Genomic DNA, 26,324 nt, shown 5'->3' on the forward strand with positions numbered 1-26,324 from the left:
CAGATGATGACGTGCATGCGCCCAGTGCCCACACCCTTGACTTAGTCCGCCGAGCCGAGTATAGGGTAGACGATCATTGTACAGCTTATAGTCCTCATTTGAGTCTGGACTATAGCCCGTTTTAGAGTTTTTCTAATTTTTATTTTATTTCTTATTTTTCACTTTATTAATACACCATATTTTATATTCATTTTTCACGTCCTCCAATCTCTTTTCCCAACTCACTTTCCATCGAAGAAATTTAGTCATGTAATCATTGAAATTGTAGTTTTATTTATAGCATTTTCAATTGTACTTTTATGGCTTTTTAATAAAATGAAGAGTTTCATATTGTGGTCTTAAATTTATGTATGTTTCATTTTTTGATTATATTTGAAAATAAAAATAAAAATAAAAATAATAATAATAGTACAATACTATAGTTGTTGAAAAGATAGTGCAGGCAATAGTCTGGCCATGCAGGTGAATTGGTAGGACTACAGAATTCAAACTTAGAGAACTATAAATTGCTATAAAACATGCTACGGGGTGGACTATTGTGGATGTCCTAATATAAAATACTCTATCTATTCTATAAAAATATGTGAATTTGAAATGGTACAAGAACTGATATAGAATTGATAAAGTAAGAAAAATGAAGAGTAATAGCTAAAGTAAATAATGAGAACCATATTACTATGTTTAATGATGAACCAAATGGCATAAGTTGTAAATAAATTGATTTATATAAGCGATGAGTTTAGAGAAATTTCCATAAACAGAAATGAGATATATTTTTGTCAAACAAATGAAAAGAAAAGTATACAGAGGAGGGAGTATTAACTATGTCGCTTTTACTCTCATCTCATGACTATTTTAGTTCTATACAAATTTTATTGTGACTAATCTTATATTGTATTTTACTATTATTATGTCTTACGTGTAACCAACTGAAAGTCATATGCTGTTTCTGTTCGTCCATAAAGTTATAATATTTGTGATATGTAATATGTTTACCAAGTTGTTTTGATTCTAAGAAAAAGAAAAAACCGAAAAATACAATATGATTTAAAACGTATGTAGTGGGATATGATGTCAAGAAAAGATTCAATGTGTATCAAATGTGTAAAGTCGTAAACTCTAGTCCATATTTCCGTTTCTCCGTTCCTGATATTATATTGTTTCGTGACCGTTAATACGAAAATCCAACGGCCGAGGATACTGCGTCCCTATACCCATTACCTGTTCCTCACCCCACGTAACTATTACTACCTCCTAACAAACTCCTTAGTAATATCGTCATTCCATTTTAACCCCTACGGAAAAGATCTCTTTCCCTAAATACACCAGTAAATATCCACCCCGTTAAGGGGCAAAATGGGCAATCCAGCTGCAGCACCAACTAACAACGACCACTTCTTTTTCGCTCCTTTTCTCAAGCATAAACAAGATTACAGAAATAATTGTAATTAATGCTTGTTTAATCAATTCAATTGTGACGAATTACAGAGAAATTATATTAAATTATAATTTCCTCTTCTTTTACGGTTTCCAAAACCCACTTTTGTCAAGATTCCATCTACTGTTCCCCTCTCCGTACTTACAAAACGCGATTGTGCTTGCTTGTCTCTACACCCGCCGGAAAATTGCCCTCTCGCCGGCGAAACAGTGCCGCCGGGTATTTTGATTCCGACTCCGTCTCGCAAGGCGCCAACGCCTGTTTCGCTGGCTGGGTAACTCGGTGGGTGGAAACGCTCTGATCTGAGTTTGACTCGGTTAAGGGAGAATGTGGGAGGTATAATCGAGTTTTCGTTGTTCGTTTGTCCCTGAATCGTTGCCTAGGGAATTTTCAGTCGACATTTGTTCTGATTTTTCTGTTTCCGGCTAAAATGTGGACAAGACGGAGTCTAATACTGAAGTTTTGCGCTATGAGATGGTAAGTAGTTGTAACTGTAGTCTATTGAATCGTGCCTCATCATTTCTTTTATTTTCCGTTTTCAATTTCTGTAGTTTATATGGCTGACTTTTGATCGTTTGGATCTGAAGCATTCTTATGATAATGCTCCTAATTGTTGAAATATTCACAATTGTCATCCAATTGATCTATTCATTATTTTTTATTGTTTTTTTGTCGTCGTTGCCTATGCGGGAGAGATATATGTATGTATATGATGCATCTATTGTTTTTGCACTCTGTTTTCAATCAGTACTATAATTTGGGATTTTGATCACATATCACACTGCTTATAATGTGTTACATAAGGCAAGGAAACATTACTTTGTAGTTTTTCCTGATGAGAAGGATAGAGCCATGATATGATACCCAAAAATTATTTTTGAGTTTTTCCAATAAAGGAAACAAAAGAAAGTGAAATGGTGAAAACAGGTTACCCTTTCGTGGTTTGCTTACCAAATTGATGGAAATAGGTATATTTTGATTATGTGCACTGCCTATTAGATTGTACTTGTAAAGATGTTTTTGTTTCAATCTAGACTAAGGTATGAGTACATGCATACATCTTAATTTTATTGCTTTGTTTGGCAGGTGGAAGGAAGGGTTGTGTGTTAAAAGAATCTAAACTGGATTTTTTGAAGTGTGAAAGGCTAGATCAGATGAAAATAGAAAGGGAAGATGATTCCTACTGTTTGACTAACATCATGCATAGAAGTGGTGGGGAAGCTTTAAGACCCGCACCATGTGGTGTGAGGATGCATAGAAACTCCTTTATGTCCTCAAATATTAGCAGCAATTTAAATGAAAGAGCTGAATTTTATAAGCGCAAAGTTGCAAAGTTTGATACACCTGACTTTGAATGGACTCAGAAAATACTGGAATGTCCGGTGTACACTCCAAGTGTGGAGGAATTCCAGGATCCTTTAGTTTATTTGCAAAAGATAGCTCCAGAAGCCTCAAAATATGGTACGCTAATTTCACATTCTTGGTTCATGCAAATATTTTCTGTTCAATTACTATACCTTTTCTCTTTGATAAATAGGTTTTACCATATCTTTTCTCTCTGCTTGAGTTCTACTCAAGTTTTCTAGGTTTGGTTATCACATAACTGAGCGGAGGCTTATATTGTTTGACCTATTAAATGATGATACATTTTGTCCTACTCCAGTGTTTTAGTGTTACATGTCTTCCTCCATTCACTTTATCGTCAATAATTGTTTATAATAGTTTGGTGTTATAGATTCTTGGATTGAAAACTACTACTGAAATTTTACTTCATCTTCAGGTATCTGCAAGATTGTATCTCCTGTGAGTGCTTCTGTTCCTGCTGGTGTAGTTCTTATGAAAGAGAAAGCTGGTTTCAAATTTACTACTAGGGTGCAGCCTCTTTGCTTGGCTGAATGGGACAGCGTTGACAAGGTCACTTTTTTCATGAGTGGAAGGTGAATACTTGATTTTTTTAATATGAGATATGATACTCTTACTTATTTATTTTAAACCTTTCGATACGAGTGTGCTTTTTCAGAAACTATACATTTCGTGACTTCGAGAAAATGGCGAACAAGATTTTTGCTCGTAGATATTATAGTGCTGGATGCCTTCCTCCCTCATTCATGGAAAAAGAATTTTGGCATGAAATAGCTTGTGGAAAGACCGAAAGTGTTGAATATGCATGTGATGTAGATGGTAGTGCATTTTCATCTTCTCCCAGTGATCCGCTTGGAAAAAGCAGATGGAACTTGAAGGTCTTGACTCCACCAAACAAAAATTCCCTTAATTATGTTTTTATCTGATACTCTAATTACCTTTGGTCTTGGAATCTCATTCTACCAAGCAAATGGAACCAAGAAACATGTACTTCTGAGGGACTTACATATTCTGAGTCGCATGATTTTGTAGTCCATGAAACCCTGATTTATGATCTTTATGGCTTTCTTCTAATACCTTGCCACTTTTCCCTTATTGGAAGTTTTTCATATTTGAGATAATTATATGCCTTCTTTTTTACTGCTAGTTACCCATGTACAGGTCATGATATTTGTGAGCTTGAGTTTATTCCATATCCATTCCTTTCAAAGCTCATTCTAGTGTCAGAAAAATGTTCTCCATGAATTACCATTCTTCATTTTCTTACAGAACTGCATAACCATTCTCTTTCACCACTTCCTCCTTTCTGTGATATCTAGCTTTTCTTAAGCTTGTTCAGGATATTTATGCGGACATATAAGTAACTCTTGTATAATTTGATTTCAGAAACTCTCGCGGTTGCCAAAATCCATACTGCGTCTTCTAGAAACTTCTGTTCCGGTAAATTGAATCCCTTTTATTGGCACTTTATGTTATATGAGTTAAGGAATGTTCTAAATTTATATTTGGTCTATCCAAGGGAGTCACTGAACCGATGCTTTACATTGGAATGCTTTTTAGCTTGTTTGCATGGCACGTGGAAGATCATTACTTATACAGGTAGGCACTCTCCTACTTGATTAACAACCATTTTGGTTCCTTCAGGTCTAAGCTGATGCCTTTTTTTGCATATGCAGCATCAATTATCATCACTGTGGGGCAGCAAAAACTTGGTATGGCATTCCTGGTCCTGCAGCTCTTGATTTTGAAAAGGTTGTCAGGGAGCATGTTTATACTCAAGAAATATTGTCATCTAAGGGTGAGGATGGAGCTTTTGATGTCCTTTTAGGCAAGACGACATTGTTTCCACCCAAAGTTTTGCTAGAACATGATATTCCTGTTTATAAAGCTGTGCAGAAGCCTGGTGAATATGTTATAACTTTCCCCAGGGCTTATCATGCCGGATTCAGTCATGGTATGTCTTGAATTTTCTCCTCTAAGAACTTGTGGTTTACAGTTTTTCTCTGGAACTTGGTACCCTTTTGATAATGTTGTCACCTGATCTTTCTAATTAGTGAAGTATTTTTGATTTTGGGGCTTTAGGTTTCAATTGTGGTGAAGCTGTCAACTTTGCTGTTGGTGATTGGTTTCCGTTGGGAACAATAGCTAGCCGGCGCTATGCTTTGCTTAACAGAACTCCTCTCCTTCCTCAAGAGGAGCTCCTATGCAAAGAAGCAATGCTGCTTCGTGCTAGTGTGGAGCTTTCAGACCCAGAATATTCATATCAAGATTTGATATGTCAGGAAAACATTAAGGTTTCTTTTGTAAATTTGATCCGATTTCAGCATCGTGCTCGCTGGTGTGTGATGCAATTGAATGAATGCATTGATGTCTCTTCTTTTTCCCATGGAACAATTCTTTGCAGTCTATGCAAACGTGATTGCTATGTAGCATATCTCAATTGCCGGTGTTACTTGCATCCTTTGTGCCTTCGCCATGGTATGACAGACTCCATGTTAATTGTTAACTAATCCTCACCGAGATTGTTATACGATAATGATGAAATTTTTTTGGTTTCACATCAGATATCAGATCGATTGATTTGAATTGTGGAGGTATTCTAACACTGTCTGTGAGGGAAGATATCTTGGATATGGAAGCTGTGGCGAGGCAGTTTGAACAGGAGGAGAGTATGTCACTTGAGGTTGAAAAATGTTGTCGAAAGAGTGAGGACTTTGTTTTGCTATCTAGCATATTCTCAGGAGCTGAAAGTGATAGTTATATACCTTACTGCGAAATTTCTCATGAAACCTCCCAAGTTACAAATCATCCCCTTTGTGATGGCAATGGATCAACTGGGACTCAAACTTCATATTGTTATTACGATTCTGCTTTTGGTTCATCGTCACTAATGTCAACTGAAAATCCTCACTGTAACACCAATGTAAGATTCATTCTCGTTTAAGTTGTTTGTTCCACACAGTCACGCACACACGGATTTATTCTCGTTTAAGTTGTTTGTTCCACATAGTCGTGCACACACACATACACACACACGACCAAGTATATAGACTTTGTATTCAAGAAGTCAACTTACATGGCTATGAATTTTTGTTGGCATCATAGGAACACAAAGTGCCCAACATGAAGAATCAAATGTCTCAGCTGTTGTCCAGACACATTGTTGGAAATACCTCGGAAGTCTCAAAAGCCTCATGTAGTGAATATATTGGTTCCCAAAGCACAATTGATCACTGTCTGGCTACCAGAAGTACCATTACTGAAGAAAGTGATGATTCAGATTCAGAAATTTTCCGTGTCAAACGGAGATCTTGTAAAGTGGACCTGAAGATTGTATGTGACGCTGGCCATGTTAATACTGAAGAACAGGTAGAGAATTTAAGCCATTTTTGTTGTTTTAGAGCATCTATAATCCTTATACAGTCAGTTTCATTTATTTGTTATAGTATTCTACTATTTGCTTGTATGTTTATAATAGCAAAGGAAAAGCCTACATGAAATTTGGAGAAATAGGGCCTTTTCCCTTTTAATCAGCTGAAAAAGAGGGAACTAAAAATATCTAGATAAATGCACTCCAGCATTCAGCTGCAACCATTTCTATAAAAATATTTACCAATAGCTCTCTTAGTTATTTTCTGACCCAATTTATAGCTCTGTTGCACCTTTAGAATGTATTGTTTTGGTGTAAAACGGTTAGTATTTTGCACTACTGACTAAAACAAACGTGGTTTTGTTTCATAAAACGAGGATGCTGGTGATGTTGTCCTGACTTATCAAATTTATCTGAGAATGACCAAATCATGTTTCACCTTTACACTTGATCACACTAACTAAACAGTTGGTGCACTATTTAATGGGAGATCTCTGATTACATTTCGTATTTCATTTATTTTTTACAATATTAGTTTATGTATTCAGGGATTCAAGCGTCTCAAGAAGCTCCAACCAGAAGTACATTGCAAGCAGATAACATCATATGAGTGGTGTTCTACTGCTGATAGTAATTGTAATTCTGCCGAATCAAAAGAAGACTTAGCTGGTCTGTCAAGGGACAAACCGCTGAAGGCGAGAGCCATTCCTATCTCAATCAAGTTTAAGAGAACGGGAAACGAAGTTGTAAGTAAGCATGGAGAATTTGACAGAGATGAAAGGCATGAGAATGAGGTGGGGAAAGTGAGGAGGGAACCTCGGCAGATTGAGATAGGGCCTAGGCGCTTTAAAGTCAGAGGACCATCAGTTTTCGGGCACAAGGAGCAGTTGAACTAAATTATTTATCAGAGTGCTGATGATCTGCCACTGATTAACTTCAACAAGCTGACTTTGCTAACAACATTTGCCTCGATTTGGAATCTAACAACAGGGGAAATTTACAAGTTTCCACGGTGGGGAGCAGCGAACAAATTAACCAAGTTTAGAGTAAAGGCATCATCATATTTTTTGTGCAGGCCTCAAAATGGGGCGATTTGCAGGGTAAACAATTGTGCAGGCCTCAAAATGGGGAGATTTGCAGGGTAAACAATTCATTGGGGGTTCTCGAGCCGGGGTGTGCTTTCCAGTCTTTGGCTGGAGAATAATAGCACACGCGGTGAGTAGATATTAGATTAGTTCCCTTGTATTGGTATTTGACGGTTGATTGATTTTTGTGAGGACGTTGTAACGGGTAAATTCCGGCAATGACTCATTAGTACCTGTTCTGCTGCTTCCCATTGATAGGAAGGGTTGATTACTGATTCACTATCACCACGTTATTTTTTGTAGACACCTACTCTTTTACTCTTCGGGCATGATTGGTAGCAATCTTGGCTTTTACTGGAATCCCAGTTAACGTGAATTGCAACAATTTTAGATTATTAATGTTGGCTTTAATGATGTTTGGTACAAACTTTTTTTAGCTTAAACCATTGTTTGGTAGGCCAAAGTCAATTTACTGGAAAGTCATACTAAACATTGTGTTACCATTTATGTCCTTCCTTTTTGAAGGCAAATGACTCTCTTCTCCCACTCTTCTTCCTCGTGACCTCTCTGTCTCTCCCTCCCTCTCTTCGCCCCCCTTCTCTGCCTCTCCCTCCCTCTCTTTGCCCCCCTTCTCTATCGCCTTAGGGGTCCTTCCAACTGCAAAAACCATCATCCGGAAAACCCCAATTTCCCTTAATCACCGGAATCCCCTCCGATTTCGCATTCCCCAACCTAACAGCACCCCAATTGCTTCATCAATAGCCGCACCAGAGCTAGCTCAAACCGAACCAGAGGGAATCAAGGGAGTCCCGATGACGTGGCTGAATTGGCCCCGATCAAAGGTGGAGGCGTCCAAGTGCATGATCCTAATCTGCAGATCCTCCCCCTACGCGCTCTGATGCAACAATGGCCCTTGTCCTCTCCCAACCCTAAAAATTTTAGCTTCTGCAACAATGGCCATTTCATATTGCACAACATTGAAATACCTGCAGGGGCTGGAATTTGTGATTATCGAGCAACGAATTTGGGCCTTCCTGGCTTCTTTCTGGGTACCAACGTCTGCGTCGCCGAGTCGTTGGAGGGCAAAATCGGTAAGAAGAGAAAACAGACTTTGTCGGAGATTCAGCAAAAAATAATACCACACAATTTCGAAGAAAAGGATTTGCCGAAATCAGTACGATTTTGTGGAAGATCCGAACTTTTTATTCCGGGTTTGCAGACAATTTGTAGATCTACCAAGCAGGAGACAAGTGAGTAAAAAGGATGCAATTTTAGGCCTTTTTGAGTTTTTATGGCTTAATAAGAGCTACCAATAACATTATTCAAACATCAAATTCCCACTAATATTGACAAGAGCTAACATTTTAAATTACAAAAACTGAAAAGACAAACAACCACCACCACAAACGTCATCTATGGTACTACTTGAACACAAACCTATAACTGAAATATGTAGTCCTCTAAATTTTAGCTAGGGTGCTCCATTTCATACCAAAGAGCAAATGGAAAACAATTCTTAAATAATCATTGAAACAGTTGCAATGCATCCATAAAAGAAGAAGATGGCTTGTCTGTTTAGGTTGACTCAGAGAACTTGTAGGAGGCATAGGAGAGAGTGTAACTGGTCCAGCTATCATGGATGAGCTCAGCTTTTGCGTTCACACCAGCCGCACCCATAGCTACATGTAAAGGATACAAATGCTCGGGCCGTGGATGTGCTTGTTTTGCAAATGGAGCCTTCTCCAGATACTGGTTCACATCTTCATATCTGCCACGAACAACGAAAAATGCAACCCAATCATTAAACCCATTATCTCAAATGGTAGAAACAAGAAAATAATTGATGATCAATCCATGCATACCTTCCGGCGAGGAGGGAGTCTCTAAGCCAATTGTTAAACTCAGCAGCCCATGAAGCAACAGAATCACTGGGGTCAATCAAAGTCCTCAAATTATGTGTGGCGGAACCAGAACCAACTATGAGGACTCCCTCTTTCTTTAGGGGGGCCAAAGCCCTCCCCAAGTTAAAATGATGAGTTGCATCCATATGTGTTTGGACAGAAAGCTGACACACAGGAATATGAGCATCTGGATACATGAGCATAAGTGGAACCCATGCCCCATGGTCCAGCCCGCGCTCCTTATCCTCGACCACATGCTCGAATCCACCCGCCTCCAGCAATTTCTTCACCTTATCCGCCAGCTCCGGTGCTCCCGGCGCTGGATACTTCAGCTGTCAATTACTCCATATTTAAACACACTGAACAAATTCCCTTGAAAATTCAATTGAATTAATCATTTTGACTGACTGTTTTTACGTAAATGATAAGTAGAAAGGCGGTACGAACTTGAACGAATAGTGCAGTAGCAATAAATGCAAGAATATTTACTTCCATAATCTCATTGGTTTTGTTAATATGCCTTGAATCTACATCGTCTGCCGCTAGCCAAACGGACGGCCCAATGGTATTGGGCCCTAATTGTCACATTGGGCGTAGCCCGTTCTTGTGTGTCTATTCATATAGAAGTAGGGCACAAAATACTATAGACGCCAACATAACGTTGATGAGCCACTGTGTTTCTGTTTGTTTCGATCACTCAGATACTCTATTATGTCACAACAGGTTTTTTACTTGGCAATAACTCAGGATTTAATCCCCTAGAGATGATAAATTCGATGATCTCAAACCGGATCACTATCATGAATAACAATATCTGATCCATCAAATCAACTCTATATCAATTCAATGAAGATCAGGGATTGCAGCGATATCAATTGAATGAAGAATTAAACAAAAATGTAGTAGAAATTTTTAATTCAAATAAATCGGAGGTAGGTAACCTGGTACAAGGGCTTGGGGAAGTTGTAGAAGTCGTGGATGGTATCGGAAGGGCCGGAGATGGCGTTGACGGCGGGTTGGGGGGTTTCCCAGTGGGCTGAAACCATGAGAATGGAAGCGGGCTTGTCGGTCAACGATGTGCGACCAAATGATTTGAGGAAGTGGCGCGCGGGAATAGCGTCGTCCACAGACAGCATCGGCGATCCGTGGGAGATGAAAAATGTTTCGCTTAACGACGCCGCCATCAACAGTTCTGTAACCAATAATGTGATTGTTTGTTGCGTCCAATCATGGCCATTTCAATATTTATACTCACTTCTCTTCAACAGTACAACTCCAACCACCTAGCTATGAAAAGTGTACAAATATTGTAAAACAACATTACTTTACTTAGGGTGTGTTTGGGAACATGGAATTGGATGTGTGGAATTGGAATTGGAGCCTTCAATTCCAAATCCAATGTTTGGCACCACAAAAATGTTTAAATTTGGAATTGAATTGCAATTCCAAATCTTTCAATTCCACAATTCTAATTCCATGAAATCATAAAAGAATTCTAATTCCAATTCCATAAATTCCATGTAAAAACGGGTTGGAATTAAAAAAAACGCGGACCCTAAACCGGGTCAAAATAGAAACGGGTCATATAAAAATTGAAATATGCAGCACTTTTTCGTTTCTCTCTCCTCGCGTCCTTTTCCTCTCTCCGGCTCTTCGCGTGCCCTAGCTCTTCCTCTCTGCAATTGCGCCGTGCCGTGCCCTAGCCGCTTCATCTGTGTGATCGATTGATGGATAATCAGGTGAAGAATCAAATTCCTTATCATCAATTTGATTAGTTTTGTTTCGTATGTGATGGAAAGCCACAGTGAAGTTCTTAATTTTTTGTTTGAGTTTACTTGAAATTTTGTTGTTACGAATTAATTTTACTTACTCATCTTCCGATTCTTGCTTCGATTAAGATTAATTGTTGCTAAATGCCAACCCTTGTTTCCCTAGATTTTTTTCGTGCATTGGTTGTCTATCTTGAATTTGTGCGTTTATTAAGTGCTTTTCCTTCCTTTTTCTGCTGCCATTGTTGTGGTTAGTGCTTACTATCGTCCATCCGCACTTCATTTTGGTTAATTTTTGTTCGTTTGTGATCTTAAAGTTTTCGTAAATTCATCCGGTCTACGGAACTTCAATTTCGAAGTTAGATGTTGTCAGTACACTGTTTTTTTTTTTGTCTGTGATTTGTGTTGGATCTTTCTCAGAGATTGGGTTTATCGATTCTGATCTTATATGGTATTCTAATCTGATCCTCATTTCTGGTCAATTTTTAAGCATCCCAATGGTACTATTTGTTTGTTGTATATAGTAGTACTTGTATAATTTGGTTTTCAATGAATGATAATGTTGTTTTCTTATAAATGTGTTTCTATAGTTTTGCTGAATGATAGCTTGCGGCGTGCAGCAAAGAACTAGTGCCACTGGTGGATCATCTTGAAGAGGTTCTTGGTAGTAATCATGTTAGGAGGAGTAAGTTATGGAATAATGGAAGTTGGTTTGTGCTGATAGAGCACGAGAGGAAGAGGCCGTGCTGCGTGATGGAGTGCCAGAAGTTGTTCGTTGATGAGTGTATGCGCACACTGCACAGAGTGAGGGTCTCTCTCTGAGAGTGGTGGTGCAGGTCCTCTTCTCTGAGCAGTTTAAGATAAGCAATCCGGTTTCCATGAAAGAGGGTGGGGAGTCACTGTACCAGCCCATGGTGCCAAACCGGAAGACATTTTTGAAGGGAACTCCTCAATCATTTCAAGAAGGATAGACAACGGCAAAGAAGGACATCAACACTCTCAAGTTCAAGCTGGAGACTGTCAAGACCAAGTATTTGGAGCTTCAGAACGACATGGAGACATTGCAACGTGACTTCAACAAGCTGGCCAAGCCCAAGCAGACGTCGGCATGAACATCCAGATGGACAAAATTCAACAAGCTTACGAAGATGGCAGACGGCAATGACAAAGGATCCCGGCTGCCAACTACTAGAAGATGGAGAAACTCCATTTCTTGAATTGCTTTGCTAGTACTGCTGTTGTTATTTCTACATGTGATTTCTGTTTAGACTGTTTAGAGATGCAATATTGACATGATTTTCATTGTTGATAATAGAAATTAATTATCATTGCTTAGTTATTTTTTTACTTATATAATAAAAACTTTTGAATTTTAGAATATGAAAAAAAAAAAGTAAAAATATGTTATTTATTAAAAAGTAACTATTCTAAAAAGTTTATTTTAAAAAAATTGAATTTTAAATTGAATTCTAGTTCAATTCCAATTCCTTTGTTTTGAGTTACCAAACAAAGGATTTGGAATTATAATACAATTCCGTGTCAATTCTATAACTATACCAAACAAAGGATTTGGAATTGAATTATAATTCAATTCTTTCCAATTCAATTCCATAGAATTCGAATTCCAATTCAATTCCAATTCCGTGTCCCAAACGGAGCCTTAGAAAATTTTAAAAAATTCAAGTTAACCGTACACCAAAAATAAGTTTTGGTATAGAAATCTTCTCCAATTATACACCAAACTCAAATCCATATTTAGTGTTAGTGCAAAAATTTTGTGAGACAAATCTTAAATTTGGTATAAATGGTTGGAGTAAAATTATTTTTTGATTTGACATATACTTAAAAATGAGTTTAAATTTAATGTAAATGGTTGGAGATGGTCTTATATAGCTAAAATCTGAACGATAATTTCTCACCTAACTGAGATTTAAGTTATTCGGTATAAAAGTAAATAATAAAATACTAAGCTCATTTTTAGTATGAGACTAATTTTGGTCCGCGGATAGACATAAATGAAAAGATGCAACTATTTTAATGAATATTTTGGATCCATTTAAAATTTGGAGAAAATGTGGAGAAAAGAAAAGAGAATTTGATGAAGATGTGTAGAGTAAATGAACACAAATGAAGGTCTTTATAAAAGAAAAATAAGAAATACTAGATTTTTTTTTAAAAAAAGTTAGCACTAGTTATTTTAAATTTTCAGTTATTTTTATTTTTAATTTTGGAATTTAAAATATAATGCATGTATGACTTGGAAACTACTCAAGTTTTGATTTTGCAGAGGGATAGAAAGAAAAGTGTGTCAGTAAAAAATAAGTCTCATTTTATTAGAGAGAAATAAAATTCCTAAAATAGACAGTTTATATTTTTAGAAAACGAGCTAAAAAGGAAATAATTTCTATTTTTAGGGACGGAGGGAGTCCTATAATAGAAGGAAATTGTAAAGCTATACACTTTGACATTGATTTCTCAGTTAAGTAGTACTCTCTCCATCCCAACTAAGTTGAGTTGTATTCCATTTCGGGATGTCCCAACAAGTCGAGTTATTTCCTTTTTTGACTAAAAACAAAACATCTAATCACTCTTACTTTATTCCATCACATACTTTACACTCTCTTTATCTTTTCTTATCTCATACTTTTCAACACAATTTCTTAATCTCCGTGCTTAAAAGTTTTGATTCAACTTAGTTGGGACGGAGGGAGTAGTACTCTTTTTGTCTCTTTGTCCCATCGCAGGTGATTGATTTTCCTTTTTGATTGTCACGCTATAATTAATGGGACGGTCGAGTAATTAGTAACCACCCATAAAATGTTGTAGCTCGTCTTTCAAATCATAGTTATTAGTAAATAGGAGTAGAGATGTCAATATAACCCGAAACCTGAGGATCGCCCCGAATAGCCAGAAAAATTAGCCGATTAGGACTGTAACTTCGCAACCCATATACAAAATGGGCTAAACAGGTTAGCTCATTAGGGTTGGCAGGTTAAATGGGTTGGCCCGAACGGGTTGCGGGGCGGTTCGATGGGTTGCAGTTTTTAATTAAAACATATTGTTTCCTCCGTCCAAAAAAAAGTCTTATTTTGCCATATTGAGATGTTCACAAAAAATAGTTTTGTTTTTTAAAATGGAAAGTTTCTCTCTCATACTTTACCCATTTTTTCTCTTTTCTCTTACTTTACCCACTTTTTTCCCCATCTCTCTTACTTTACCAATTTTTTCATTAAAACTCGTGTTGTCCACAAATGAGACTATTTTTTATGGACGGAAGGAGTAACTTTTAGGGTTATTCTTGTATTTTTGAATTTCATGAGATGCAATTCACTATTCTTTTTCAATGTTCATTCTGTAGTTTTACACTCGGCTCCACACTACCCACTTTCAAGTTTCACCTCGAACCATTTATCCGTCGTCCCAACATTTGCCACCATTGACTTATCACCGCCAAAGCCAATCAAGACAAAATTTAAAATTAGCAAATCAGAATTCCTATATTTTGTTTTAACAAGATTAATTTAAGATATTATTTCTAATTTTTATAAAGAATTGATTACGACTAATGAAAAAATAAAGACATGAAAACAAGCTTTAAAATTTAAATTAATTGCTTTACTTTTGATTTATCTTTGTGTTAACTGTTAACCAAGACGAAAGATGGATCTCCAACTAACATTGAAACCTTACAATTTAAAAATTTTATATGAATCTAAAACTAACAATAAAGAATATCTAAAATTTAGAATTATTTTTTTTAAAAAAAATTTGATTACTAGAAATTGTTTTTAAAGCCTTTTAGCATGAATAGCCCGAAACCGGTGGATTAAGGTTAGGATTGAAAATTTACAATCCAAAAATTCATAATTCGAATAGCCTGTATACAAATAACTTGACAATTGATTGGGTCAGCCGATTGACATCCCTAAATAAGAGTACTTTATAATACCACCCGGCCCAAAACCGGACCACCGGCAAATTTAGGATTAATTGTGTAAAACCAATCTTCCTTTTACTTTGTTCATTGAATTGATCTCCTGCTGTCAAGTTCCGCTTTCCGCAACAACTAATTTTCTGGTAATTTTCAGTTTCCGATTTCCAACCATGCGATTTAATTCAATTTGATCTTTAAGATATTTCTCTAATTGTGTGAAATTGTGGTTATGTTCTCCCCTTTGGTGATATTGGAGGACGTTTTATTGTTAAATCTAATGTGTTTTGATCAGTGATGTAACTTTGGGGATGTGAAATTAACCCGTATTGAAATGAGATTCTTTCATTATTTTCTTCTTACAATTTTGTTTAAAATGATCGTCCTCGTATTGTGTATATATGTTATTTGTAGATCTCTATATATGTTTGTCTCGGTATCACCCTAATCTGGCTTTACTATTCGTAGGAACATTTATTTTAGAATCCTTGATTTTTCTTATTTAGGTTTAGTATCCTGCTGTTGTTTTGTAGCCAGAAAGATGCCTTCGATAATTAGTTCGGTTGTTTCGGCTAATTTGTGCTAAAACATAATCAATTTACTGCAATTTGGACAACTTTTAGAAGTATTTTTTTTATGGTAGGAGCTTCTAACCAGCTAACATTTGATGAGCTTTAACATTCAGTGGGGGAAATTCAAGTGGAGAATCTAAGAAATTAAAGCTATCAACAATAAGAAACTCTGCCAAAATGGTTGATGTCATGAACATAAGAACTTTAGTTGCATTTTCTTGATATATCAATGGTTTGATTGATGTAAATTAGGTAGAGTTGTTCATCATTAAAAGGACTTTCCTACCAATTTTCTGGTGTGTTGGTTTTATAAGCAACTTTATCTAATAAACTGTTGAAGTTATCTTGATTAACAATGACAAGTAAATAATAGCTTGAGTGCTTTGTTTATGAACTTATAATTTCAGGGCCATTTTCAACAAGAAGACCTCAGCTTAAAAATCCTTATACAATTGTTGAGATATGACAAAACTCAGAAAAGTTTTATGAATGTTGATGCCCTGAAGTGATAAATCGACCAGCTCTTTTGATAATAACTTGGCCCCTACTTAATATTTTCTTTCACTTATCATTCTCTTGCAATGATATCATCATTCTACATATTCCTTAAGCCATTTAGGATAACCAATCATAGTTTCAAAACAGCAATAGATTGATTGCTGGTTGCTGGACCAAGGTAATACCTTCAAACATTGTGTCAAAGTTTATGAAGCATGTTAATTAGATATACATATAACCAATGCTTGGAAACAATTAAAAGTCAGTTACATATTCTTAAGATCCTAGATGTTGGTCCTGGTGAACCGAGTGCTTTCTTGTGCCATGATATGCCCTAACCTAAGTCTTACATATATTTATGTCATGTCATTTTTAGATTATATAAAGTTCACTTAAGCATCCTAATTGTTTCTACTCATTACGTTAGTGCGTACTGATTGTGATAAGCTCTTTTAACAAGTAAAAACCATTTGTTTTATGGTCAAATCTACTGAGATAGTTATGGTGTAATTAAGACAATAAGAATGCTAGACTGCCAAGGCTGGATGACACTGAAAGAAGAGCTTAATTGAGACGGCTTTTTATTGGATTGTTTCATAAAGGACTGTGACAGTTGTTATGGTGGAAATAATAACATAGTAGTTATAAAAATTACATTTTAGCTAACTGTTAATAAAATTTGTGAATGTAAGATCTATAAAGATTACATTTTAGCTAACTGTTAATAAAATTTGTGAATGTAATGATCTATAGAGGAAAAACAAGAGAGATATGAAAGTACTTTTTTACCAACTGGGCGCACATATTAAGCTTTTAGTGACATATTCTTTAATTTTATTTACAATCACAGCCATTGACAATGTATATTAGGTTTCTTAGTACTTCATAATTTAATTTTTGTTGCTTAGAATGAAACATCATGCTTGACATCTAATGATATCAGTTTCGCTTGTTGAATTGAGGCTAACTCAAACTTTTCTAATGGTTGAATTGTATAGTTGGTTTGGTTACTCAAGCTACTGTTTTTGTGCTCCAACCTGCATTTCTTGTTATCTTTATATATCAAGGCCTATAGTTTTTTTGACCTCCTCAGTCCTCACTGAGGTATGGTGATCTAAAGCATTCAGATGCTTGTGCCCTTGTTTATTTCTCCTATTTCTGGTGTCATCTCAGCATAGGTTGCCAGTTTTTTTGTCTGGAGCAAGGTCAATCTCTGTAATGGAGCTAGCAGACAGGGCTGTTGGGTTGCTTTTATCAGTCATTAGTTTATCCATATTCACATATTATACTTTCTGGATTGTCATCCTGGTTAGTTAATCTTTTTCATTTTATATACTTTTGGAACTCCTTGCTGATTATATTGACGCATTTATCTTCTTCCAGCCTTTTGTTGACAGTGACCATTTTGTGCACAAGTACTTCCTGCCTCAAGAATATGCGATTTTCATTCCTGTATATGCTGGTGTTGCTCTGATCTGCTTCCTTTCTATTTTTATTGGATATGTGATGCTGAAACCCAAAAAGAAAAAGGCATAGGAGGAGGAATCTATTTACCTTCATTGGTTGAGGTTCTATGACACAGTTTCTTCTCAAGTCAGTTATCTTAGATAGTACTTACAATGTATTTCCTTTGCAGACTTTTCAGTGCGTTATTTTCCTCAAGTTTTGATATATTTGTCAGCTAAGGTTGCATATTTCATGATTTGCTTCATTATTTTGGCCATAAGAGTAGAATAAATAAAGTTGTTATATTATCTAGAGCATGGCATTACGCTTTTATTCTTTCTACAATGTGGCATACATACATCTAGGATGATGTTTTGTGAGGTATATAAGTAGTACTCCCTCCGTTCCATAGTAATGGAGGCAAAACTTTCGGCACGGAGATTAAGAAAAATTGTGTTGGGTAAGTTAAGTAAAGAGAGAATAAAGTGAAAAATGAAAAAGGTAGAGAGATGAAGATAAAAAAAAGTAAGAGAGAGTAAAGTGGGTGTGGAAAAATGTGTTGACTTTTACTAAAAAGGGAAATGACTCTATTACTATGGAACGGACGAAAATGAAAAAACGCCCCTATTACTATGGAACGGAGGGAGTAGTAGTATATAATTTTTTAAAAATACCACCAGGTATATGTGTATCAACCGTGCAATATTGATGCAATTGTCAAATCAGTAATCTGTTTTCCTCCCTGAAATTGCATTATCCAGTGAAAAGGTGGTGCAGCGTTGTCCATCTTTATGGGCAACTCCTATTGGGATCAATAACCCTCCTTACCCTTTTTCTTGCTTAGGTTAGACGTTGGGCGATTGGAACACTTAACTTCGATCCAATCACCTCTGCACAACCCAACGACTGCGTAAGGTAAACCAGATGTGAAACAACCGATCAACTGACAAAAATGACTCGCAACTCATAAATTGACATATTTCTCCTTTTGGTGCATGAAAGGTATACATCACGCCGCGATCACTTCTTAGAAACACACGTGTTTACACTACCAGAATCGCTTGTCATTTATTGTATAGTAGGGCATAGATACAAGCAACACTCACACTTACATTCTCATCGAGCATTGAATGTGTGCCACCAAAAATGCACTCGAAAAACTCCAGAAAATATAGTAAACCTGAAGAGGGTAAGGCCTGTTATCCAACCGTGTGTTGCTTGCAGCCTTTGGGACCATAGTGCTCTGAACTGCGTCGTACCATCTTCCTACACAAGTAGCAATAATGGTTTTGGCACGCCCAACAGAAAACGTGATTGTTGTTCCCCACCTATCGAAGGACAGAACAGTTAGATTTCAGGTTTCAGTATTTGATGAATTTACCATTAATGTGATATGCCACAGTATAGATGGATACACGAAGCAAGATAACAATAATATGCTAATATAAAAAATAACAGTGATACCATATAATCGGCTGCAGCACCAACAATAATGAAAATGATGATTATGATGACCAACTGTTATTTTAAACAAAACTGAAGACATAAGAAAATGTAGCTTCAAATGATCACATGTTTAAGTACTTAATATCACACTCTTGGTTAAAGTTTGAATACAATCACAATCACAATGGTCAAAAGATGACTACAAGTTCAAAGATCTTCCCCGGGGTGCAGCCGTGGAGTCATATCATGAAGAATTCAAGAAACGATAATATGTATTTTCCAATAGTCCTTACCCAATTGTGAACACAATGGCAAACACTGTCTGTTGCAAGTTGAGCAAAATAATAAACTTAACCACAAGTAAAGAACCTCTATGAGGTGGAATCATATTATTAATAATTTAAATACAATATAGTGCAGCTCCAAATGGCAATTGAGAACTGAACTTAAAAACAGTCTCTTATAAGCTTAAATATAATCCATCACAGTCATCAAATTTGATCATAAGTCCAAAGAGCCTTTCTGAGGTGGCTCCTTGGACTTGTACATTGTTACAATTTGTATATAGTTCAAAACTTTAACAATCTTATGTCATAAACTAGTGCAATTTGAATTACATTTTACTCACTAGCTTATTTTTTATTGTTAGCAAATAGGAACCTGATTTATTTATTTTACTCACTAAGCATTTTGAATTTTCATTTGCTTAATTTTTCTTGGGAAGCAGCTAGAAAGGTAAAGTGGCAGTTGTAGAAAAGTTTGTCAGACACAAGCGACAAAAGATAGAGGTGCGTGCGCCGCAACTGAACTGACCAACTTATTCTAAAGGAAGGCTGTCACCATCGTTTCTGTCATCCCCAGCTGTATTTTTTAAGAGGCAAACTCAGAATGAAGGTCCCCCAGACCTTCTCTACAGCTGCAACATGATTCAATTCTCATTCTTGTAATGTAAGAGATCAGCAGGTCGGACCAAATGAAGGATGATGCAAGATAAATGAACCAAACGATATAAGGAGAAGTGCTGAAATAGAAGAAAAAACAACCTACAAGAGAACCTATCTAAGCTTGAATCATCCCACAAAAGCGGGTAACTGGATGATAGTTCTAACAATGAAAATCCTAACCTTCTGATCCAAATAAAGCATATAAATGTTCCTTAACTCTTGGTCAGCAAGAGCCTGATAACCTAACCTAACCTAACCTAACCTAACCTAACCTAACCTAACCTAACCTAACCAACTAACCAACTAAACAACTAACTAACTAACTAAACAACTAAATAACTAACTAACTTGTTCTCCCTCTGTCCCATCGCAAGTGATCAACTTCCATTTTGGGTTGTCCCAACTCAAGTGATTGATTTCCATTTTTAGCAAAAAAAGAACACTTTACTCTCTCTTTCTTGAAATATGTACTTCTCTATTCCTCTCCTCATGATCGATTATGTGATCCAAAAGAATCTTACTTGTCTGATCAATGCATTAACACTTTACTAGTGTTATAAATGTTAGTAGGAATAGAGAAGTCAGAGAAAAAGTAACAAATCCTGATCTTGGGCTCCCCTAAAAACACAGCAAAATGAACTTGGGACAGACAATAATAACAGAATAATAATACTGCCATAATCATTAAGGAAAGTATCTCTAAATATGTTTGTAGAGTCCAGAATGAAGGGTGCATTAGCCTTTAAACTTGACTGAATTCCCCTTGTTTATTGCTCCCCCATTTTTCTTTTGGAATTAGTTAAAATGTTACTGCTGACATATATACGTAGTAAAAATTAACAATGATATTGCTATCAAGAGAATGAAGTAATGCATTCCTAACCTTCACATTTTGCTGACCACAATTAGGGCATGAGTGACCATGATTAGCAAAAAGTTGTGCTTGAATCTGACCAACGATTTGGCGACCATTCATCTCAGCCTCCCACCTCTGAATTTCTTCTGTAGGGAAAAGTTCACAAGTCCCAGACCTGCATTTTGAAAAAGCTTACCAATTTAAAATGTTATGCAGCAAATTATCACAAACAGAAGATTATCATTATACAACTATGTGACTATTATTTTCGCAGCAGAAGACTGACAGCATACCTGAAATGTTCATATCCAGATATTGCCTGATTACACCGGTAGCAGAAGTATTGCCCACAATTGTCACAAACCATCTTATTGCAACCTTCAGTTCGAGATATAGCCATCTTACAAGAAGGGCATTGTTTCGCAAAACGATTGATCTCCTTCATACTAAGAAGCTGATTAATCATATCTGCCTCACGGCGCCTTTGTTCTCCTTTCATTGAAGTTGAATTTTGGCGACCCTGATGATACAATCAATAATCCAAGTAAGAGTTCAGACAATTTACAAATAATCAACGAGTAAATCTGACAAAAAAAATTCAAGCGTATATAAAGAGGTCTGATATCTGTCAAGTGATGATATCAGCTGACAGAATTTGTCACACAAATTTATTCAAAGGAATAGAGAGAGAAGTAGTCCAGGTGATCAACATTTAGTGCTTCTGTGGAATTGTGTAAGTTATTGAAAACAATGAATATTAAGTTCCTCCAAGATAATAAACAAAGTATTATGAACTATAGAAAATAGACTTCAATCACTATCATGACTATAAAAGCAAACAAGATTTGGATTGCTGGAGGTGCTTACAAACTAGCCAACCACAGACTCTTAAAGAAATTGCTTTTGACCATTTAAACCCAATTCTGGTCACAGGCAGAGAACACCACACTCCAAGACCAAGTATAAATGAAAGAGCCTGTATAATTCTATTCCTACACTATGCAAACTAAATCCTGAAATTAGTTTAAGTTAGGTTATCGCACTATTCCCTCTTTATCCACTCTCTGCTCCAAATATTAAATTTTCCTAGGAAGAATTGCAGGTTTTTTGGATAAGGTAGTGAAACCGTGGTTGAAAAATCAAGTAACAAGAATTTCCAAACAGAGCAGCGAAAGAGATCAAGTTCACATACAATAAATATTCAATACCTGCAAAATAGCTAGTTTCATCTCTGCTGACATACATTCAACTCCAACATGACGCTTCTCCCTACATAGTGTGCAGAAGCTGTAGTAGCACTTTGAGCATTGTGCATGGTCATCTTTATCCTCTAGACAAGGTGTTTCACACCTCGGGCAGTAGACAACATCAGTCATTGATTCCAGAGTTTTCTCTAGCATCAAGGACTCCCAGTGTTCAAACTCTTCTTTTCCTAGTAATCGTTTCAGTAATCCAGGTGGGATCATACCCCCACATTTTGCTTCTGGGCACTGAAGTTTCAGTACTGTTCCTTCGGTTATGTGCATGTCAGAAAAAGTTTTAATGCATTTCTCACAAAAGTAGTGCTGGCAGGGCAATCTAATGAACTCTGTACCTAATAAATGACAAGAAGAACACCAATCATTTTAAGGTCAAACAAAAATTCCAAGCAGTACAGAAATCTGAGGATGTTGATACACATCCTCAGGTTTGTAACTGAAACATCAAAGAAGATTTATGGAACTCAACTTATACAATGTTGTCTGACTGCTTTACTGGTACAAATCTAGCTGTTTAAAAATTTCAAATCTAGTTCCTTCGTGATACACATCAAGAGCTAAAAGTGTAGAAGTCCATCTTTAAACATTAGAAGTCTATAAGTCTACCTTTTAATATCATCCTTATTTCCTTAGTCTTTTGAGACACCTATAAATAACTCCCTTTTTGAGAGGGATGTTGAATCTTGAGTTTAGTATAAGGACGGTAATTTACCAAAGGACGTCGTTAGAGTATTGTTTATCAATATCTATTCCATATTCCATTTTATTTGAGTTCAGCCAATACTATTGTCTTTTCCACTCGCTTCTTTTCTCTAATAAATCGGTGGAGTGAACGTGAAAAGAAATGACGACAATGGAAGCTCGTGTCGAGGCACTAGAAATATGAATTTTAAAGTATTCCTTGCAGAGTTCATCTATTACTTTTAAATTTGAATATTTATAACTGAAGATCAAGTTTCTTATGCTTGAGACATTCACTTGATTCGAAAGCGTTCATTGAATCTAAATGTAATAAATATATAAACTTACCAGGAAACTCGCTTAAACAGATGCTACATTCTTGAAAGTTTTTGCAGAAATTTTCGTGGCACTCTTCATCATTGTAACTCTTTATTGTAGGTATATCAACATCAGGGGAGACACTTCCAGAAATCGCCCTCCTATCGCCATTGTTTTTTACACCGTAGGGTCCAAGAATGATATCACTGTCAAAACCAAGATAAGAAAGGGTACAACCATGTAACCACTCCAACCATTGGTATATAACCTCCTGTCCAGCCTGCTCTAACCATATTGAATCAAGCTTGGAGCAAAGATCAGAAATTTTAGCAGATCCCAACCACTGCACAGATATAGTAAAGTACGGAGGGCAGTCGCTTGGGTACGACTTAGGTAATAAGCATGTCAATACAATTGGCGGCAGATACTCGACTTGGAAAGAGTATGAAAAATCTGAAGAATTACCATCTCCGTTCTGATGAGAAGCAGACGAGTTAAACTTTGCAGTGACACGAAGGTCTTTGGGCACTTCAACATGAATGAGAGCCTGCACGGCATAATGAATGTTAACATAGTATATCTATATAATGCTACTAACATCATCAGTTGCTTTACTACCTGGAAACATTTCATGCCACTCTGGTTCTCTAGAACAACAATTTTATCTCCATAAATAGATTCCACAGCTAGTAGCTGAATAGCAGCAAGAGATAGTCAGCCAATGGAAACAATACTTGAACTTATGAACACTGAGAAGAAATTGATAGTTAAAATTACAATAAGTAGAGATCAATCACATTAATTTAAATTACATATTCTACTGAATATATCCAATGAACACGATTCCTAAGTCAAAAATTGAAGATGAAAAAATCATCATAAGTATGGTTGAAATGAATTACTACTTAAATTAGCCACCACAACTGAAAAACTAAAAAAATCATGTGAGGAAGGAAACAAGTGAAGAAAATTAAGTAACACCTCATCCTCCTGCAGCTGTTTATTGATGCTAAGAAGCTCCTCAGTCAATTCAGGCTCTTGCGCGCTAAACCTGAGCTCCTCTAATCGTTTAACAATGAGATCCTCATCAATCTCATCACTGTGGGAACTCGAATTCCCCTCTACGGCTCTTTGATTCCCAGCAGATGCAGAAGCCTGTTGTTTTGCATCCACACCGACAGAATTTGAAGCAAGTTGAGATTCTGAGTTAACACCCTGATTTTGTTGGTTGTTGGGGAGCGAATTAAAATCAGGTTGATTTTGGCAGGATTGAGCAGAAGATGAAGAGGTTGGACGGGGTTTAACAGTCCAGTTCTGCTTAGAATTATTCCTCCCGCCTCGATTGGCTTGTCTCCTAGAAGCCATGGCTGAGATCGTCGTCTATGTATTTCTAACCAAAAAAACAGTGTTTACTAAATGTCGCTCACAAATTTGCCTAAAAAAAAAGTAGGAAATTTCTAACGAAAAAAAATTGAGTCTGTTAGCGATTACTACCTCCGTCCCCCAAAATTTGCTACACTTTGATCCGACACAGATTTTAAGAAATGTAATGGAAAGTGAGTTGAAAAAGTTGGTAGGATGTGGGTCCTACTTTTAAAGTATTAGTTTTATAATAAAATGTGAGTAGGAATGAGTTAGTGGAATATGAGGTCCACTACCAAAAATGGTAAAAGTGAAGTGTATCAAATTTTCAGGGACGGACCGAAATGATAATATGTATCAAATTTTCAGGGACAGAGGTAGTAACTAGAAACATAATCCACGCCCTCGGGTCCCAATTCATTAAAGGTACTAGTTTAAAAAAATAATAGTAGGAGTAATACATAAAAATATTTATTATTACACAATACTATCTCCATCCCTGAAAATTTGATACAGCTTACTATTTTGGTCCGTCCTTAAAAATTTGATACACTTCACTTTTACCATTTTTGGTAGTGGACCTCATATTCCACTAACTCATTCCTACTCACATTTTATTATAAAACTAATATTTTAAAAGTAGGACCCACATCCCACCAACTTTTTCAACTCACTTTCCATTACATTTCTTAAAACCCGTGTCGGGTCAAAATGTAGCAAATTTTGGGAGATGGGGGTAGTAGAATTTATAAAAAAAAATACAGTAAATAACAAACTAAATATTATAAAAATAAACAAATAAAAAAATAAATATATAATAATTAAAATACGAATATATAATTGGTGCAAAACTATAGTAAAGTGGAATCATTTTGTCATTTTAGTAAGTTCCATAGTGGTGGAGTCATTTCCCTTTTTTTTAAAAGTCAAACACATTTTTACTCATTTAATCTACTCTCTCTTTCCTTTTTTTATTTCTTCATCTCTTAATCTTTTTCATTTCCTACTTTATTCTTCATTTACTTAACTCACTTAACACATTTTTTTTTTTATTTCTACGGACAAGGGGGAGTATGAAATTGTATAAAAAAAGTAGGACTATAGGAGGAGAAAAGATGATTTTTTTATGCAAAACTATAGCAAATGTTATTTTTATTTATAAAGGATGAAAAATTATACTCCATCTGTTCCCTCATAGTTGAATCATTTTTTCATTTCGGGAAGTTCCCTCATAGTTGAGTCAAGTCCATATTAACTTTTTTCTCTTTCTTACCTTACAGTCTCTTACTTATTTTCTCTACTTTTTTCTCTTTCTTACTTTTTTATTTATTTATTTAACACATTCAACATTCCTTTCTTTAACTATGTGACGAAAAATTTCGCCTCAACTATGAAGGAACAAAGGGAGAAATTTTAGTATAATATTTATAATGTCATTATATAATATATAAAAGATACTTAAAATTAAGAAAAAAATATTTATTAACCAATGAGACTGTATACCATTTTGCACAATCTCATTCGTTGATGTAATAAATGTGGAGGAAAATTAGGTTGTCTGTCGGTTGCCCTCAAGTGGAACGAGAGAAGAGTGAGAGACCATTGGTTTCAATTTTTTTTAAAACTTAGCATATGATTGTAGCAGTTTGCTACATCTAACCGATAAACATGGTCCACGAGCATTCACAATAGGGAGTCGTTCCACCACTGTGCGACAACGGTGCGACGGTTCCTTTTGCGCGCCTTAAGCCATGGGACGGCGGTCCGCGGGCGCCGACGGGATGGGCATGGCCGGGAGCGGGACGACGCTCTCTCGGCCCCTATTGCACGCCGAGCGGGAGCTGTCCAGAATTTTTCAAAATTTTATTGTTTTTTAATTTTTTATTTCAACTCTATATATACAACTGATTGCACTTCATTTTTTACTACTTCCCATGTTCCTCAATAAGAGTCTTATTTCGACATTTTCGTTCGTCCCACAATAAGAGTCATATTTCACTTACACCATAATGGTAAGTAGGTCCACATTCCACCAATTTATCTCTTCACATTTTATTATATACGTAAATGAGATTCACATTCCACT

The 26,324-nt window shown here is 36.2% G+C and overlaps 4 protein-coding genes and 1 long non-coding RNA gene across 8 annotated transcripts; 3 read left to right on the plus strand and 2 right to left on the minus strand.

Moving 5' to 3' along the window:
* Window positions 1-1,506: 1,506 nt before the first annotated feature.
* LOC125186442 (lysine-specific demethylase JMJ13-like) lies at window positions 1,507-7,609 on the plus strand. Of its 3 annotated transcripts, XM_048082809.2 has the most exons (12): window positions 1,507-1,915; window positions 2,525-2,899; window positions 3,219-3,375; window positions 3,459-3,678; window positions 4,187-4,240; window positions 4,320-4,399; window positions 4,477-4,598; window positions 4,689-4,754; window positions 4,883-5,278; window positions 5,365-5,723; window positions 5,906-6,169; window positions 6,719-7,609. In XM_048082809.2, the coding sequence occupies exons 2-12, from the start codon at window positions 2,593-2,595 to the stop codon at window positions 7,064-7,066; spliced, it is 2,373 nt and encodes a 790-aa protein (XP_047938766.1). In that variant the 5' UTR covers window positions 1,507-1,915; window positions 2,525-2,592; the 3' UTR covers window positions 7,067-7,609. The 3 variants fall into 3 exon arrangements, with proteins under 3 accessions (XP_047938766.1, XP_047938765.1, XP_088915745.1); XM_048082808.2 differs by having other exon boundaries at window positions 4,477-4,754; XM_089059619.1 differs by lacking the exons at window positions 1,507-1,915; window positions 2,525-2,899 and having other exon boundaries at window positions 3,271-3,375; window positions 3,446-3,678; window positions 4,477-4,754.
* Window positions 7,610-8,573: 964 nt separating this feature from the next.
* LIGB (catalytic LigB subunit of aromatic ring-opening dioxygenase family) lies at window positions 8,574-10,544 on the minus strand. The gene is made up of 3 exons (XM_048083257.2): window positions 10,098-10,544; window positions 9,118-9,488; window positions 8,574-9,023 (listed from the first exon to the last, which is right to left on the minus strand). The coding sequence occupies exons 1-3, from the start codon at window positions 10,338-10,340 to the stop codon at window positions 8,831-8,833; spliced, it is 807 nt and encodes a 268-aa protein (XP_047939214.1). The 5' UTR covers window positions 10,341-10,544; the 3' UTR covers window positions 8,574-8,830.
* Window positions 10,545-10,649: 105 nt separating this feature from the next.
* Window positions 10,650-12,264, plus strand: LOC125187294 (uncharacterized). Its single transcript, XR_007170592.2, has 2 exons — window positions 10,650-10,895; window positions 11,516-12,264. It is a non-coding gene; the product is annotated as an uncharacterized LOC125187294 (long non-coding RNA).
* A 2,589-nt stretch (window positions 12,265-14,853) lies between these two features.
* On the plus strand, window positions 14,854-17,684 carry DPMS2 (dolichol phosphate-mannose biosynthesis regulatory protein-like protein). 2 transcript variants are annotated; one of them, XM_048084168.2, is made up of 3 exons: window positions 14,854-15,002; window positions 17,100-17,234; window positions 17,310-17,684. In XM_048084168.2, exons 2-3 carry the CDS (start codon window positions 17,145-17,147, stop codon window positions 17,460-17,462), a joined length of 243 nt encoding a protein of 80 aa, XP_047940125.1. In that variant the 5' UTR covers window positions 14,854-15,002; window positions 17,100-17,144; the 3' UTR covers window positions 17,463-17,684. The 2 variants fall into 2 exon arrangements, with proteins under 2 accessions (XP_047940125.1, XP_047940126.1); XM_048084169.2 differs by having other exon boundaries at window positions 14,883-15,002; window positions 17,105-17,234.
* Window positions 17,685-18,325: 641 nt separating this feature from the next.
* On the minus strand, window positions 18,326-24,293 carry NHL8 (NDR1/HIN1-like 8). Its single transcript, XM_048087559.2, has 7 exons — window positions 23,858-24,293; window positions 23,495-23,569; window positions 22,907-23,423; window positions 21,827-22,212; window positions 20,912-21,138; window positions 20,646-20,793; window positions 18,326-18,700 (listed from the first exon to the last, which is right to left on the minus strand). The coding sequence occupies exons 1-7, from the start codon at window positions 24,239-24,241 to the stop codon at window positions 18,572-18,574; spliced, it is 1,866 nt and encodes a 621-aa protein (XP_047943516.1). The 5' UTR covers window positions 24,242-24,293; the 3' UTR covers window positions 18,326-18,571.
* Window positions 24,294-26,324: the final 2,031 nt, after the last annotated feature.

Source organism: Salvia hispanica, chromosome 5 (assembly GCF_029641045.1).
Source record: "Salvia hispanica isolate PSC_SH4W2 chromosome 5, Shi_PSC_v1, whole genome shotgun sequence".
In the NCBI taxonomy this organism is placed as follows: domain Eukaryota; kingdom Viridiplantae; phylum Streptophyta; class Magnoliopsida; order Lamiales; family Lamiaceae; genus Salvia; species Salvia hispanica.

Coding starts and splice junctions, on each gene's coding strand:
- LOC125186442 (XM_048082808.2), top strand. CDS start 2,593: ATGAAAATAGAAAGGGAAGATGATTCCTACTGTTTGACTAACATCATG. Junction 4,241..4,319: donor TTCTAGAAACTTCTGTTCCG/GTAAATTGAATC, acceptor GGTCTATCCAAG/GGAGTCACTGAACCGATGCT. Junction 5,279..5,364: donor TCCTTTGTGCCTTCGCCATG/GTATGACAGACT, acceptor GTTTCACATCAG/ATATCAGATCGATTGATTTG.
- LIGB (XM_048083257.2), bottom strand. CDS start 10,340: ATGGCGGCGTCGTTAAGCGAAACATTTTTCATCTCCCACGGATCGCCG. Junction 9,489..10,097: donor TCCCCAAGCCCTTGTACCAG/GTTACCTACCTC, acceptor AGTAATTGACAG/CTGAAGTATCCAGCGCCGGG. Junction 9,024..9,117: donor GACTCCCTCCTCGCCGGAAG/GTATGCATGGAT, acceptor TGTTCGTGGCAG/ATATGAAGATGTGAACCAGT.
- DPMS2 (XM_048084168.2), top strand. CDS start 17,145: ATGGAGCTAGCAGACAGGGCTGTTGGGTTGCTTTTATCAGTCATTAGT. Junction 17,235..17,309: donor CTTTCTGGATTGTCATCCTG/GTTAGTTAATCT, acceptor ATCTTCTTCCAG/CCTTTTGTTGACAGTGACCA.
- NHL8 (XM_048087559.2), bottom strand. CDS start 24,241: ATGGCTTCTAGGAGACAAGCCAATCGAGGCGGGAGGAATAATTCTAAG. Junction 21,139..21,826: donor TGAAACTAGCTATTTTGCAG/GTATTGAATATT, acceptor TTGTATCATCAG/GGTCGCCAAAATTCAACTTC. Junction 18,701..20,645: donor GTGGTCAGCAAAATGTGAAG/GTTAGGAATGCA, acceptor GTCCTTCGATAG/GTGGGGAACAACAATCACGT.